At 36.3% G+C, this 17,298-nt stretch overlaps 1 protein-coding gene across 7 annotated transcripts in view; it reads right to left on the reverse strand.

Moving 5' to 3' along the window:
* ZNF521 (zinc finger protein 521) overlaps positions 1-17,298 on the reverse strand; it is a 298,275-nt gene that overhangs the window by 125,416 nt on the left and 155,561 nt on the right. For 6 of the 7 annotated variants that reach the window (XM_081262582.1, XM_081262583.1, XM_081262581.1 and 3 more), the window contains one exon: positions 16,577-16,661. In XM_081262582.1, coding sequence (XP_081118708.1) covers positions 16,577-16,661 — 85 coding nt within the window. The remainder of the gene's footprint in view (positions 1-16,576; positions 16,662-17,298) is intronic. The other variant, XM_081262580.1, reaches the window with a different exon arrangement.

The raw sequence follows: 17,298 nt of genomic DNA on the forward strand, positions 1-17,298 counted from the left end.
TTCTGCTTTTTGCTTTTAATGGAAAATTCAGACTCTTATCTAAATCTAAGATTAAGTTTTCTTGCCCAGAAAATGGCATCAACAATGGTAGCAAAACCACTGGTAAGAACACCTCAGTTCAGGCTCACGAATCAAGCAACCTGTGCACATGTGAAGAAATGGGTACTACACCAGCAGAAAGTGATGTAGGAAGCCTTGGGAGAGTGTGAGCATGTCCCCTTACACCAAAGGACACCAGTGTTTGTCTGCTGGGGCCAGCTGTTCAAGCCTAAGTTTCCCCATCTGTAGAAAACTAATGACCACAACCTCACTCATGGCCCAGAAGAACAAATGATTGATACCTGTCCAAGCGTTAATATCTAGATCTCTCAAAAGATATTTGCTCAAGTTTGGGTTCTTACCAAAAACAAACCCCAAACTTTTTGAAACGTCTTTCTCATCACATATATTTATACATGACCATTTACCAAAAGACAGTAGGAATTAGTCTTGAGATAGAACCTCATGGCATTTTAAAATCTTCTTGTGGCAATGGTGGTGGAGGTGGTAGAGGTGTTGGGAGAGATAGTGGTGTGTGTGTGTGTGTGTGTGTCAAATTTAACAAAATCATGTTTCATATACAGAACTGTCCTGGAATTTTGAGTGTATAAGTTTGTTATTCTGAGCCATTTGATTAAATTTAACCACAGGAAACTCTTCCAAGTCCTAATGAAGCAGCAATTACATCTAAAAAGGGAGCCAAGCCAAAAAACATCCTTTTCCAATATCTCTCTTTCAAACATCACACTGCAATATAAGCTCCATGGTTTTCATTTTACTTTAGCACCAGCTCTCTAAGCTGCTGGAAACACGTTAAACACAAGATGGGGAGTGTGCAGCAGTGAGCTACGGTGGAAGAGGTTGGCAGTCGGTACTTGCCTACACACAGATGTGTGTGTCTGCACACGCATGCATACCATACACTTCAGTACACAAAGAAAACTAGGCAAAACCAAAGAAAGAACATAAAAAAATAGAAAAATAATTGTTACTAAGAGATCAGTTAAATTACAATTCAGAAGTCACCATATGATTTGACTTTGGAGTACAGAGTAAATTTTATTGTATAACATGATGGTTCAAGACAGATCATGTAAAACAGACTTTTAGAAAAAAAGTTAAGATTACCTTTATATTTAAAAATAAAAGGTCCTTTTTTTTTGCCTTTAAATAAACCTATAACACTTGGGAGGTTATGATGTTTTCTTTCCCTTTTTATTTATTTATTTTTTTGGTAGCAGGGTTTGAACTCAGGGGTACCTAACCACTGAGCAATATCACAAGTTCTTCCTATTTTTTTAATTTGGAGACAAAGTCTCGCTAGGTTGCTTAGGGCCTCACTGAGGTCTGAGGCTGGTTTTGAACTTATGATCCTCTTGCCTCAGCCTCCTGAGCCACTGGGATTACAGGCATGCACCACTGCACCCAACTTTAATTTTTTCTTATAAGATGCTATTTTATTCCACTAAGATAAACTGAGTTGTTTTATACTTAAAGTAAGTTATGATTATCCCAAATAACCTGGACAGAGAATGAAATGTCATACTATTTCCAGGTTTTCAACATCACATTTATGCCATAAGATGGTGCATTTCAGCATAATAATGCAGTGGCCTGGGACATAGGAGACACAGAAATCATGTCAAAAGCAATTCTTCACATTTGGATCTCACCACATCAAGTGCAAATAGTGAACTTAAACATGAAAATGCAATTTGCTTCTTCTAAAGTATACATTTTTATCTCTTACAGAAAAAAAAAGCCACATTCATTTCCAACGCCTCAAGGTAAAGAGGATGGCATCTATCATAAGTGCAGAGAATGTCTGAAGGATTTAGAAGCAATCTTTTCATAATGCTTCTTTGGGTGAGGAAGTGGAGTTATGAGTTACTCAAAATTCATAAAGATTATTAAGTTTATATCCTTACAGAAGATCTGCCACCACTGTATCTCTCCACTGTACTGACAGCAACTCAGCCCCAAACTATTGAGAACCTGTCTCTGGTTCAGGACATTCATCCATTTTGTGACATTAGTGCTCTGCTGCATAAAATAAAGGTTGTGTCGCATTCAAAGCAAAACAACTGCAAAATAAATTGCCTTCAGTGGAACCAGCCCCAAGTATCTGCACTGAATTCACGGCATTCATTCTCTCGGTATTCCTTCATCTAAGTGATTTTAACAGGTAAGTAAGTTCCTATTTCAGCAAGTTTCCTCCAGATTATCATCTTGTGTGTCTGTGCCTGCTGGGCTATTTGAATGATTACCCTATCCCCCAAAGCCCTCAGCTAGGGCAGATTCTGCACCCACGGCAGTGACCCCTCACGGTGAGGAACCTCCTATACAACAGTCAGCTTTCCTGCTTGATGAATTTCAACCTCGCAGCTCATCTAAACTGAGCCTATGGGCTTCATGTTTTTTCCTTCTTACTCTTCGCGTAAGTCTATGGGAAGTTATGAAACATATTTTTCTAGTCCTCCCAGGAGCAAGGCCAGGTTCACAATTTGACCTCAGAAACATAGCCATCCTGCAACTCCAGACAGTCTGATAGAACTGAGTATTAGTGCTCTCTGCCTGGCCTACACAAACCATAACATGTAGCATGGAGCAATGTTACTTATGGGAAATGACAAGCCATGGATCAGTGGGGGGAAAATAATGGGATTTAATCACGTAAAAATATCACAGGCACAGGGCTCCCTTTCAGCAAGCTGCCCACTGCAGGTGAGGGCACAATGTTCTTATGGAACTAACCACCTACAATGAATAGTGCAGCTGCCTAACTAGCTCTTTTAATCAGATTAAGTTATAGGATTCTTGACACACCCAGATATTCTCATTCCCATTATGTCAATAGCCCCCCCAGGGAATGATTTTAAGAAAACACACGAAAATATCTATCTGTGCCCTGGATAGATGTCTTCAACATGTGAGGAATGATCCCAAGAACAGTTCAGGCTCATGTGAAAGACTGTCACAGTCTAATTAAGGACACTGCTGCCAAAAAAGGAAGGCTGACCCTGCAGTCTTATTTACACAATTTCCAGCCAGAGGACTGTGAAGTGGAGCCCCAATGGGGGCATTTCTATCTGAAACCCAAGGGCACCTGCATTAAGGAAACTGGTGTAAATAAATCCCTTTGCTCAGTGACAGAAGAGGAGAAACAGATACTTCAATTATCTTGGTACGGAATACAAGTGCTGACCCCTCTTGCATTAGACATCCTGATCTACGGCTACCTCTTATTTATTTAATATTATTATTATTGCACTCTACATTCAATCAGAAGGAGGACATTTTGAGGCAAGAATGATAAGCTCTTTAGACAGAAGGTAGTGATTCAAAATTTGCAAAACTTCAGCTTTCAAAAATAGCCTGAGTGACCTCTTGCAGTACTCTGACCACTCCACAGCAAGCAGGAGGCAACCCCTGTGAAGAGCGAATTCTGGCAAAGTTCTCTTCACAGATGATGCACAGCTTAAGCTATAATGAGTTTTTGGGTTACAAATGCTGAACACATTAATATTCCTTGATGATAATTATCACAGTATAAGCACCTTTCCCAATGTGAGTAGCATAAAGCAACTGAAGCAGCATTTTTACTACATTTGAAACAAGCTGGAAAATGGGATTTTCTACTCTCGTAACCTGAGGTCAACATACATCAAGCACTGCATATTAAACATATCTATATATGAAGCCCATTTCACTGCCCTTCCCTTCTGCTTCTTGTATACCTAGAGCTATCTCCCTTATCTATTCTTTCTTATGAATTTCTTGATTTGAACACATGTGATATACATAATCTCAGAACAAAATGTATTTCCACCCCATCATAATGAATCTTATGTTTCTTCTTATGAGAATACAAATAGCAAATAAGACCAGTAAGCCATATTTTACAGATGAGATGTGTCTCTGTGCAGTTTGAATGAATGCTGTGGTCACTGGCTGCATATAAAACAGGAGGAAAATTAGAGTCTAGCAAATAGGCTCCTAGAAGAACCCAACACACATTACATATAAATCTGAACAAACTACCAGCCTTTATCTTTACACCTTCAAAACTAATAATGCTATTAAGGACTGAAAGGTTTAAATGTGAATTCTAACCCACCAGCCTGACGGCTGTAATGAAGTCAGCATCATATTTATTGGTAATTATTTTCACACAAAACTTCTAAAACCAGTCTTCGCTGCCGATTAAAAGAACAATTATTATTATTTGGATAATAATGATCAAATGCTGTAAGAAAAAAATTGGAAAAGATGATCCATTATGCATCATATCAGTGTTATAAAACATATCTACCTAATATTCAGAATTTGCCACAGAATACCCAAAACAGATGCTGAAAATATTTAAGGTACTGTACCCTAGTTTGATTTGATAATATGGACCAAATGGATTATAAATTGATTTTTCCCCTTATTTCTCTGTCTTCCTCTCACTCTATTAAGTGAAAAAGAGAAAGTATTTATTATAAAGCTCAGATGTCACTGGGAAAACTCAAAATCATCATAATAAAGGTCTTTTTTCTGTAGCATCCTATAATGTCATTTTTGTACTCTCTATAAATAATCTCAACCGTACTTTTGATGTAACTGTGCCAAAAATGAAATCTAGTTTGAACTCTTAATCCAAAGAACGTGAATTGGTTTAGATATTTTGTAGGTGTGAATCTGCTGAACTCATTTTTACCATGTTATCCCACACTTCATTTAGAAAATATGCCACGCTACAACTGCCTCAAGTTCTCTAACATCATTTTTACTTATGTGCTGCAAAAATGTCTTAAAATCCCATTTGAATAGACGGTAGGGTTATGTAGGAACCTTTACTAAATATTTAACAGCACTATCGTCTTATTAAATACTATAATGTGAGAGCCATGAAAGCATGATATACAGTGCTTGCCTTTTTTATTTTTTATAACTTAATGCTGATGCTCATTTTGAACACTCTGCAAGCCCATTTATCAGTAGAACTGATGCATTTTAAAAAGTCCTCATTTACCAGCAGATAAATGTGGTTAGAGAACCTTTTTAGTAGAGAAATGACTGAAAACCTATTTGGTTTTACTGTGCAAAATTTGCTTTACTATGGCTAGGAAAAAAAAAAAACTCCCACAAACATTTAAAAGGTCATTTTGAAATATGTAAAAGCTGAAGCTTTGAAGTATAAGAAATTAGGATGTATTTTTGATTCGCTGAAATATAAATACACCAAAACAAGGTAACAGATTTACAGAGTGCTGATAAAGCATATATACTCATCAAATCTGGAAAGAATATCTCAATACATATAATGAGATTATCCATCAAAACTGCTGCTCTTGACCATAACATTGTTTGTGGGTAACCTCTTTTGGAATTATCTATAATTGATTTTTAATGAGTTAACATTATTTTTTGCATATATTGTGTTAAGATATTTCTGACTAAAATTATGCCTTTTAAAAATTAATTATCATATGTTTACCACTATAGTGGGTAGAAGTCAGGGATTCTCTTTGAAAAGATATTTTTCTTCTCAAGGAGATATAATATAGACTAATTTAAAGAAGACTCCCTTTTGGCCTGAGGTGTGTGGAGTGAGCATTTATTCAGTAAACACTGTAACAATGATTATCTGTCCTTCTGGTTCTCAGTGGAGACTCTTGCTTTTGAAAATGTCTTGTGGTGACTTACTAAATTCAGGCTATTTCAATTAGTATTACTGCACATTAAAAATTAATTGCATTACTGAGTGGATTAAGGTTTAAATTTCAATTCTACCGTATATGCACTAGAAATGACAGCTAAAAATCAATGCTCTTTGGCCTACAATCGGAAGTGTGTACAGTTGAATGGCGTGGGACTGGCGTCATGGCCAAGTAGTTTTAAAAGACTTGATAGTTCAATTGAAGGTGTGTCAGTTCTAATTCTAGATTTTAGTTTGAATGCTGCACAGTAGCCTAGTCTTAGAGGGAGAAAAACAGAACAACTGCTACACTAACAATTTGAAAAAATAAATGGACACAGGTCCTACCATTACAACAATCGAGGGGTTAACAGTCACCCCTAATTCCCACCTAATTATCCCTAGGTTACAATCTGGCCAACAGTTCTGTTCAATAAGATTACAGGATCTCTGACTTCAGCCCACATTCATTTACTAGTTACGGGCTGAACAGTAACTAATACTAGTTGGACTCAGCAAATAGGCTATTTCGTAAAGAGAAAAACTACTAAATTACACAGCATGCATAATGACTTTATTGATGATTTAAGGAAATCTAAGAAAATATTGAAAATACAAATCTTGTCTTTAAGTAGTAATCCCATTCAGACCCCTCTTATAAATTATTAAATCTCTTTGGGGAGGGAAAATCATGATTGGTAAGAGTCAATCATCTTGGCTCCGGATTTATATAATACCCCCAAAATGTGTGTGTGTGGGGAAGGTGTCACTTCTTCACAGTAAATTTATCCTTTTAAGAAGATAATGATAAGGAGCACTATAAATGAAGTCAACAAAGTCAAGTAGCATCGATAAAGAACCGCAAGGCCACCCAAGGTATTTGGGTTTGGAATTGAATGGTGATTGGTATGTGCCTAAGAGGGAAAAAAAAATTGATGCCTGCAAAGTTCTTCAAGATCCCCTCTGCGGTGTACCGGTGGCCAACAGCAAGTTTAGCAGCAAGGGAGTAAAGAAGATGGGAAGTAATAATAACAATAAAAAGAATAATCTGGTGCAAATGGACCCCAAGGTGTAGTAGTCATCCCTGTGCAACAATCACCCTTCACTGCAATTTACTGATGTTGCTTCATTACAATACAGCATACAAAGGGGCAATACACAAAAGGCTCTCCTGGAAGCCTCACGACCAGATGAGCACAGACCACCCTAGCAGACACAGTTTCTGGAGCTAAGTCAGATCATTCAAAAGTGAATATACCTGAAAAAAAAATTAAAGAGAGGTGAAATCTGCATACAGCCTGGTGGTAAATCTTGGGGAAAGAGAATAAAAGGTAGCAGGGGAAATGTGCTTCCTTAGTGAAATATTAAAGGGATTCAGAATTAATCTGAATTAAAACATCCTTCTGAGGTATAATGACTTGTGGCTTTCTTACAAGGCAAAGATAAAGAATATGATGTTTCCTGTTTGGAAAATAGAAACAGGCTCCCTGTTTTCTATTTTTATTCTCTATGAAATGAACTGGTGCAATGGTTTTAGGTGAACATCCACACTCTAAATTAAGGTTCACATTATTTAAAAGAAGGAACAGTTTTCTATTTCTTGCCTGCTGTAGTTGGAAGTCATACTTTTCAGTGAGTGCTCATAAGATGCTGAAGCAATGTGTTAACCGAGGAAAAGAGATTCTTTTCCTCACCAAGGATCATTGAGTATGTCATTGGTTAATTCTTGCTCTATGCTCCTCATTAGCATTACTCTCAAGTTTCTGGTTATCATATCCGAAATATTAAGACATAATAACTACGAAGGTGCAGATAATTGGATATTAACCAGAACATACTTGACTGGGCAGGAGGTAGAGCCCTGCTTAAACTAATCCTGAAATATATTAATCACCAATTAATGAAAGGGTTTCAAATTCATTTTCTATTATAGAACACCTCCGAGTATCTAAGCTTTTTCTAACAAAATGACTTGGAATAACAGGGTAGAAATAAGAAATACAGTCATCTGATGAGGGCTTGAATTAAATCTGTACAGCCTGTTGTCAGGTAATCATGAGAAGTCTAGTTAACGCCTGGATTACTCCTTATAAAGTGTAGTGGAAAGAAGAGGGGACACTTTACAAACTTCAGTGGCCTCTGTTTAAATTCCAAATGTATCCCTTTCGATGGGAGAGCCATGGCTAAATGTTTCATCAGAGAGCTGTCATAATATTATCTAAGTCTTCCAGACCAGATAGCCCTCTAGACCTCCAAACTAACAACAGTTGTACTCTCAAAATATAAGCCAATTAATGGGAGCCCAGAGCAGTGCAGCAAAGATATGCCTCATACACAGGAAACATGAAGAAGTCACATGTTGACAGACAGACCAAGGGATAAGGGCCCTGTCTAATTGAAACATACCACCACTTACTTCCATGGAAATAAAAGAATGCTGAAGAGAAAAGAAGAAGAAACAAGAAAGCATAAAGAGGAAGAAACAGAGAAGGAAAGTCAGACTTCCGACTGTTCTGGGAGGCTGAGATTGGATCTGATAGGACTCAAGGATGTTTTATTAGGTTGCATTTAAAAGTCCCACTATGCTCCCCCCCCAAAAAAAATTTCTATAAACATTCAAGTTAGAGAATTACTACAAGAATGCCTTGTAACATGAAGAAAAAAATCCTAAGTAAATTATTCTTATAAAGGGATTCCAATATCTTTTCAGATTAAAAGGTAGAGCTCTCAAACATTCGTAAGAAGACATTTGTGTGTGGCAGAAAACAAGGTGTTTGCCTCAACACCATGTAAGTAAGGAACTTAGATGACCCCATTTGCCTACGATTCCTACCTTTATGCGCTGAATTGGATAAAAATAGTAACAAAAAAAAAACCCTCTTACTATTGCAGGTTTTTTTAAAAAAATTCTGTTGTTTGTTGACTTTAATTTTAATAACTCTTAAATAAGCACTTGCGGCAGATGAACTAAGATATACTGGCAAGTAGGCCCTTTTATCAACAATTTTGCCATAGAAATACACAAACATTTCAATGGCTCTTCATTAGCAAACAAATCAACAAGTGATATTTTAATGCATGACTTTATTCCATCTCTGTGGGGACTGTAGTTGAGAGTGTGATGTACAGTACAGAGAAAGGAATCATCAGCCACAATGTCCCAGGGCTCTCTCCATTGAGGACTTCGCAGCCTCTGCTTAAAGAGTGCATTTAATTGACTGATAGACAGTAGCTTCTTTGTTCGCAGAAGACAGCGAAGTAATGGCAGCTTGAAAATCGTACCATCTACAGGGTCTCCTGAGACTAGTAACAGGGGGATATGTGTCAGGAATAAATAAATAATCTAATTATTAAGCCACTTCCTGTCAAGTTAACTCCAATTTGTTGGCTTTTGAAGGCAACAAAACGAGGCATTTTTCCTCATTATGCTTCTCTTTTTATACCAGTGGTAATCACAGGCGGATTAAAGGGTGCCTGATTGGTTTTTTTGTCAAGGAACTGAGAAGCAGCCAACAGTACAGAAAAACAGAGTTGGGGTTAGAAGAAATTTCATGCTTGTCTCCTTTCCAGCTCCCTAACAGCCCACACGGCTGCCCCATACAGAGCTGCCAGCTGTACAGCAAATGTGTACCCCTCCAACTGAGGCCTACCGGGCCACAGGCGCCATCCTGAGAGCTGTGAGATACCTTGCAATCTTGGCAGGTAGCTACTGCTGTCATAGGCATAATTCTAAAGGTGACCTACGAAACCCCGTCAGCTCACCAAATGCAACAATATGAGCAGCTGAAGTTCAACACCCACTCTCCAGATTGACTCCCTCTCCTGTGTTTACTGCTATTAATGGCCCTGAAACTAGGAAATAACCTATGGAAATAGGTCATGAGAGACCTTTGCTTTGGATGTGTATGAACTGATCCTGTGAAAATAGGTCACGATCCATATGTGTATATGGGCATGCTGTGTGTGTGTGTGTGTGTGTGTGTGTGTGTGTGTGTGTGGTCGGGGAGGGGGCTCTTTATTTGAAAAAGAGTGACTTTCAGTGCCCTCCATTCAGAAGCATGCTGTAAACTTCATTCAGAAGCAGATACCCACATCTGATAATACACATATCAAACAGTGAGCAAAAACGAATGCACATGTGGGTGTCCTATCGGCAGTCAAAGGCGAGGATGAAATGAGAGCCAGACACCCTACCACTGCGTGGCAGCCAGTCACGTGGCACTGTCCATCTGGCACAGCTACACTGCTAGCATCACCGTACAGAGCCTAGGAGGGCAGCCTGGCATCCAGTAATTCTGCTTGAGAGCAACCTTCTTGAGGCCTCTTTAAGGGTAGCATGTTCTAAAAAGTAACAAGAAATTGAATCTTGGATCTGTCTATGGGCCCAGCCAAAATCCTCAGCCTCCTGGAAAATTAACATCACAAGAAATGCCTGAGAGGCTTTCTTTGGGGCTTGTAAATTAGAAACTACACTAACTGCCAGCATTTTTTTTTTTTTTACTCTTTTAAATCAAAGCTGCTAGACACAAGCTAAAACATACAACAAGGATAAACATCCTGATTTGTCTTTTAATAGCTTAACAACCGAAATTAGGAGACAGACCCGAAGATTTTCATCACAAATGGCTTAAGAAATAAGGATCCAGACAACCAAGAGGAGCTCTTGAAAACTCTGCATTCTTCCAAAAATTCTTTTTGCTCTCTTTACTTTTAAAATCTGTCTTTGTGTTGAGGAAGACTGATCACAGATGAGGCTTGGTAAGTTCCTGTGGCCCTCTCTGCACTCAGTAAACACTGTAGCTATGTTATATTTATGCCTGCGGATGTCCTTTCTGAATACATCTTGAATTTTTGTTAAATTGCGCAGATAATTAAACCCTCTTCATATTTACAGTCTGCTTCATTGGTACCATGAATTCTGTTTTCAGTTACTGTCTGCAAATTCCCTCTCTGAACAATTTCATACTAAGCAATAACACTTCATTTTACATAAGTTTTATCTGATGTCCCCATACAGAGCTGCCAGCTGTACAGCAAATGTGCGGTTCTCAAACTGAGGCCTACCAGGCCACAGGCTCCATCCTGAGATCTATAAGGCACCTTGCTGTCATTGGCAAGCTTTCCCTGCTATCACTGTGACCATCGCTATACACTGCACACAACTTAAAATCATCTGATTATTAGAATTTGTGGCCCACACTCCATTTTATCCTTTATTTAATCTATCCCCGGATCACACATTTGTTTAAATGTTTTGGCTGGTTTACAAATCATGCAGCCATCTGCACAGTAGGTGTGACACCGTTTTTTAGACAAAAGTTACGTTACAAACAAAGATAAAGTCATTTGAAATGCTTTGGTGTTTGTTATTCTGCCTGGTTCACTTGGACCAACTCTAAGAAATAAATAGAATTATCTGTGTAAATCGATGAACATCTATGAAAAACAACACCCAGCAGAACGCAGAGCTTGCTCCATTACCTACGTTAATATCATGACAGCTGAGGAGAGATGACCTGGCCCACTTCTCATCTCTCCTGTACAGATGGCTATTAAAGAGAAAGTATCCCTTTTGTATGGTCCATGTAGAAACCCTTTATGGGCTTTTCAAATAAGCTAGCATTGCCCACATGAGGGTAGCTTTCTGTTACCATTAAACTGCCCAGATTTCATCTTTTTAAATCCAGCTCTTGATAAAATAAGCCAGTATTTCATCACATTTAACAGCAAATACTTGTTTCTTAATTCCCTGAATTTTGTAAGCAATCAAACAAAGATGCTTTTAAAAAAATCCAATAGTCTTCTCATTTAGAATGAATATAAATCAAAGAATCTCAGTGATTTGGGGCTTCTTAGAATAATATGGTGATGCATGTGCACGTGCGTGTGCGCGCGCACACACACACACACATTATGCACATGCATACAGACATTATTGTAAATTCATTTTTATTCATTCTTTTACAAACATCCAATGAGAACACAGAGTGTAAAGGGCAACATGGCCCTTTATCTTCCTATGCAGGGAGATCCAGATCTTTGACTATTTCCCCTTAAGACATATAAAATCCAAAACCACTCTAGATCTCAAAATATTGGTTTTTGTCTATTCAAAAGCAAGAGCACTCAAGCTGAAATGCTTCAGAGGTGATACTGGGATGTCACAAAACTATAATGAAGATTAGTCACAGAGCAGACCATTGACTAAAGAAATGAAAGAAAAAGAATGCCATTTGTGACCTTGGGCATCAAACAAATTGCAGAATATATGAATGTCACTTGCCACAAGAACAGACTCAAATTCCACTCCCCTGTTCTAAACTGATTTATGCATTCTTTTTGTCTTGACATCAGTGATATATAACATACGTGACATATGGTGTTCATATCTTCCTGCCTGTGCTGGAGAGGTGTTGAGTATTTTTGCAATCTTTAAAAAAAAAAGTATAATTACCTATAAAACACTGAGTATTAAAGATCTGAATAAAAATAGTCAAGATCTTTGCACTGGTGTTTTCATACTAGCTACCAATTCCAGTTTCAAATTCTGATTTTGCCATTCTAAGATAAAATATATTTGCTTCCTCAAAATGCTTTAGGGTCATGCTTCACCTGTCCCAAATATGTTCATTAGTGAGTATTTATGGATTTCTTTTATCTATTGAAGAGATAGGGTATTCTGACACCTTATATACAACAGTGCCATTACGACATTAGCATTTCAAATCATTCAAAAACATGAAAAAAATGATTAAGTGGAAAATCCACTTCTAAGTAGATTTTTCAAAGTAATTCTTAGGTAAATGTTTTCTACCCGTTCCCTTCATATTCTTCATCCATGAACCTTAACAGGAAGGGCTGGAAACAGCCATGGCTTTATCCTGACCACTTGTCTTCCAAAGTCCATGACTACAGTAATCAATTCCAAGGATAATGGCCTTTCTCCCCTTTGATCATTTCTTTGTCAGGCTGACTGGCCTTCCATGGTGAGTGGGCTGCTGGTTGTCTATCACCAGCCGCTCGCAATTTGCTCACTATGTTTCATGAGACAGTTGTTTGTGGCTGTTTGGAACACATTTGTCTCTTTGGGGATTTATGCGCTAGTTGCAATGCCAACCTCCATAGTGAACAAAATTTCTTTCTAACTAAAATAGATAATTAGAGGCTGGTAATTATTGGTCAAGAATTATCAGAGTGAAAAAATTAAGCTTCTCATAAATAGTTCTTGGCAATGTCATCTCTTTATATTATCTCATGCCTAACAGCCCTGTGTTCAGAGCACTTACAAATTCACTCCACTGCTGTTGAGCCTCATAAGTTTATATGAGGCAATCCCTTTGCTGGATTAAATACATTTAGGTTCTCTGGTTTCATCACTATTTGTTGCTAATTCATACCAATAATAGTAATCTCAGAAATCTCAAAGAAGAAAATCATAAATATTTACTATTCTGATACTAAAAGAAGGGTGGGATATAAATTCAAGTACATAATATACAATGGTTTTGTATTCTCAGGTCAAAAACTACTGTAAACTACATGAAATTGCACAAAGGAAGACAATAAAGATTTCCTCATCTGCACAGAGGTTGAAAGAGGAAAATCTTTTCCCCTGAAAAGCTGTTAAAATGTTTTGTAGCTGTGTGTGTGTGTGTTTGTGTGTGTGTGTGTGTGTGAAGAAAGGAAACCCCTAAATAGTCACTAGTCTGATTTCTTACTGAAACCATGTCAGAATGTGGTAGAGAATAAAGTTTTCTATTTTTCCTTAATAAACATAAATCAAATCCCTGGTGCATTTTTATTGAGTAATTATTCCTGCAACTCAGACCACATGTCCACACCTAGCTGCAAAGCTGCTCTTAAGAAGAGCACCTCCATTTGTACCTGGTAGAAACATGGATGATTTTCAGTTCACAAATATCCCAGGTCAATAGCCTGAAACCAACACATCCAGAAAGAGTATGGAGGTTGCTGGAAATTGCATTAAAACACATATGCTACATAGAAACAAATGCAAATGACTTGCTTAAAGAAGGAATTCAAAGTTACACCTCATTGGGTCATCTGCAGATCTTGTTTTCCATCAGGTGACATAATCCTTCCTCTAGACTGATTGAAATGTAAAACAAAATCTGCAAAAACACTATGTACCCTCTTAACAAAAAGGGTAAGAGGCTTTTCAGACAGTCCCTAATCCCTCTTCCCCTGCTAAATGTCTAGTTGAGATTATGTTTTTGATTAGACAAAAAATACACACAGACACACAAACCTAAAAATACCTACCCTCCATGGAAGTATTTTAACCAATAAAATAATGTGGACTGCCTCATTTGAAAGACTAAGTATCACACTGGGATTTTAAAAAAGGATATCTTAGCCTTTGTGACACCCTCCTGTTTCACATTCTTTCTCTCTCTCTCTGTAGTCACTAACAGAGAGAATTGAGTGTAAAATCTGGATGCACAGTCAACAGATAGAACAATTAAATGGATGGTATTCATTTGTTTAGGCCTCAAGTGCAAGAGAATCACATATTTTATTATTAAAAATAGCATGAATATTAAATAACAGACCCTCGGTGAAAAAGGAATGGAATTTGCTTCTCTGATAGAAGGCGAATTGTTAAATGATCAGATCCCAAAGGAAGGTGAATGTCATATTAATCTATTATAACATAGAGGGGAAAGAAGCTTTGTGGAAGCACTAAGGACTCAAGGAATGTAAGATAAATACAAAAAGAAAGGTATAAAGCAATTTACAATAAAGGGCCAGAGCAAACCAATTAATGTCATAGTATGTGCAAACTGATTTTAAAACTGGAAAAAAAAAAAGGTTTATGCTCAACATTTAATTCAGATTCTACCTGTGCAAAAGAACATTAACACTATGGTGAAAATACATTCAAGTTGTTCATCTACATATTAGGATTGTAATAAATACAGAAACAAAAATAAGCTTACATTGAAAAGAGCTAATCAGAAGCAAGACAAACATAATTTTATTAAATTTTCCAAAAGCCGTAAACTCTCACTCATGGCCATCTAAATCTTTTGTACCAGATAGAATAATGAATGAATGCAACCAACCAACAAACAATACTCAAGAAAATAAGAGATGGGAAACATTGATAGTCATCATTTAGCAAAACAAATTCATTTTTTCCCTATCCCTTACTCCTCAAAGAGGCAGTTTTAAAAGTTTACATAGAGCGTGTTTCAAAATCCAAAACCAAAGGCAATCTGTTGAAAAACACAAAGTTTGAACCCCTCTTACATGTTGCCATTATCTTCTGAAATTTAGAAAAGCTATCAATGTCATTCTGCTACATTGAAGAACACACTATTTAGTGCATCAGAAAATCACTAATGATATTAGTGCTTAAATCTGGAAAATATAAAGTCATCAATACTTTAGCTCTTATGTATATGTTAATTTTCACACAATTAAGTGATTCTTTTTTTAAAAATGTATTTATTTATTTATTTATTTATTTTTTCTTTTTTTTTATTGTTGGTCGTTCAAAACATTACATAGTTCTTAATATATCATATTTCACAGTTTGGGAGTTCATAACCCACTTGATTCTTGTATAAGCAATAATCCTACTAAAGACCCATCATTTGAAAACTGTAAAGGGAAATCCCATTGAAAAACTATTAATCAATTTTCCATCATGCTTTTAAATTTATCTTCATTAATTTACACAAACATCAGAAGTTTTGTTATAGTTGTTTTTAATGATTAGTAATGACAGTTGTAGCAATCCTTCTAAAAATTCTTATAATACTTTTGATTGTTGTATAATCAAACTTGTTTCCCCCTGGAAACAAATTTGGAGTCAAAAATGTTGAATTCCTTGTCATACAAAGTTTCACAATAGGACAGCACAGGGCTAACTGAACCTATTAAATATTACATTATAACTATTTATGGAATTATAAAATACCATGAAGTGAGTATGAAATTAAAAACTCTCATAGTATAAAAACACAAATGAGTAACAAATATAGTGCAAAGTAATAGCAATTGTTATTTTACTGGTAGAAAAAGATCTGCTTGATAAAGTTTAATTGGCTGGTAAAACTCTTAGTGTTATTACTAAGTGCTTATCAAATTAAAAAACATAGGCAGTAACCCCTAAGGAATTCAGGGATAATGGGACAATATGAATAAGTGACAAAATTATACTTTTATTTCAAGCCCATGTAATAAATGCAAAATCCTAAAACCATTGGCCTGGAATGACTTCAGAGCTCTCTCCCCAAACCACTTTTATGAAGATCTATGGAAAATTTGGTAGGGAATAAAAAATGATTACTGTATTCTTTACATGATCTTTATGATTATGATTATTTCCAGGCTGTTGAAACCATACATAAAGAACTATTTTATGGCAATTTAAATTATTTATGTTTCCCTATCACAAAAACTCCCCACTTTAGATTTTGATACAAAGATGCTTAAGCAACACACAGCAGTGCCATTACCATAATAACTTCTGAAATTAAAACCTGTCTAAAACTCTATGGAAAGCTAACATCCAGTTCATTAACCATTCCTGTTAGTTTTCAATAATGTAAAAATGATTAGAAGTTTAATTTGTTAATCACCTGTGTTTTGACTGGCAGTAGATATATAATCCTCTGCAGAAGTCTAAACTAGCCCTTGCAGAAAATAAAACGTGCTAATGCCTTATCAGATCTAATAATAGGAATAAAAAAAATCAATCATGCCTAGGTAATCCATTGATGTCTGAACAATTAATTCATCTCTAATGCTGTTTAATTATATAGGCACTGATATACACAAGTCAGAGAAAAATCTATCTGTAATAAGGTGTAGAGTGTCACTCACCAATCATGTGATTTGCAACATGAACCTGTATGTCCCATTCATTGTAGAAAACCATCTGACACTTGATGCACTGATAGGTCTTCTTCTGAGAAAACAAGTATAAACAGAATTACTTAGACACATGCACATCTTATTTTTTGCTTGTTTATAAAAGAAAAATCATACTCAGAGCATTTTTTCTGAGATGCTGATTCCACATATTTTGCAAACTAACTTACAACAGAGGCTGGGTGATTGGACAAAGTTCAATGAGTTTCTAAGACTTTGTCACTTGATCTCAACACCATATTTTCTGTTGCAAACATTTAGAAGAAACAGAAACACATCATTACAAAATAATATATATTTTTAAAGATTCTTAAAGAACAGAAATTAGCACTAAAAGAATCTGTAACATGTGAATGAACAAATCAATATCTTTGAAGATTAGGCACAATTTCATTCTGACAAAAATAATGGGTGTTGCTATTTCTAGAGAGCTAGAAGTACAATGGCTAATAAGTTAAGATTTATGGAATGTGACTAAGACATTTGGAGATGATGATATTTTAGCCAATGTCTGAAATTTAGATGACATTTTAGAAGTTGCAAAGGACAAGCATTTAAATATATATTTTCTTCTATAAACAAATCACATCATAGTGAACATTTAACACTATTTTATTACTCTATACAACAGTCCTTTAAAGTAGTTGGATTAGAATTTTTTACTATAGTTCTAA

The sequence above is a fragment of the Spermophilus citellus genome, assembly GCF_964194105.1.
Source record: "Spermophilus citellus genome assembly, chromosome: 12".
Taxonomy (NCBI): Eukaryota; Metazoa; Chordata; class Mammalia; order Rodentia; family Sciuridae; genus Spermophilus; species Spermophilus citellus.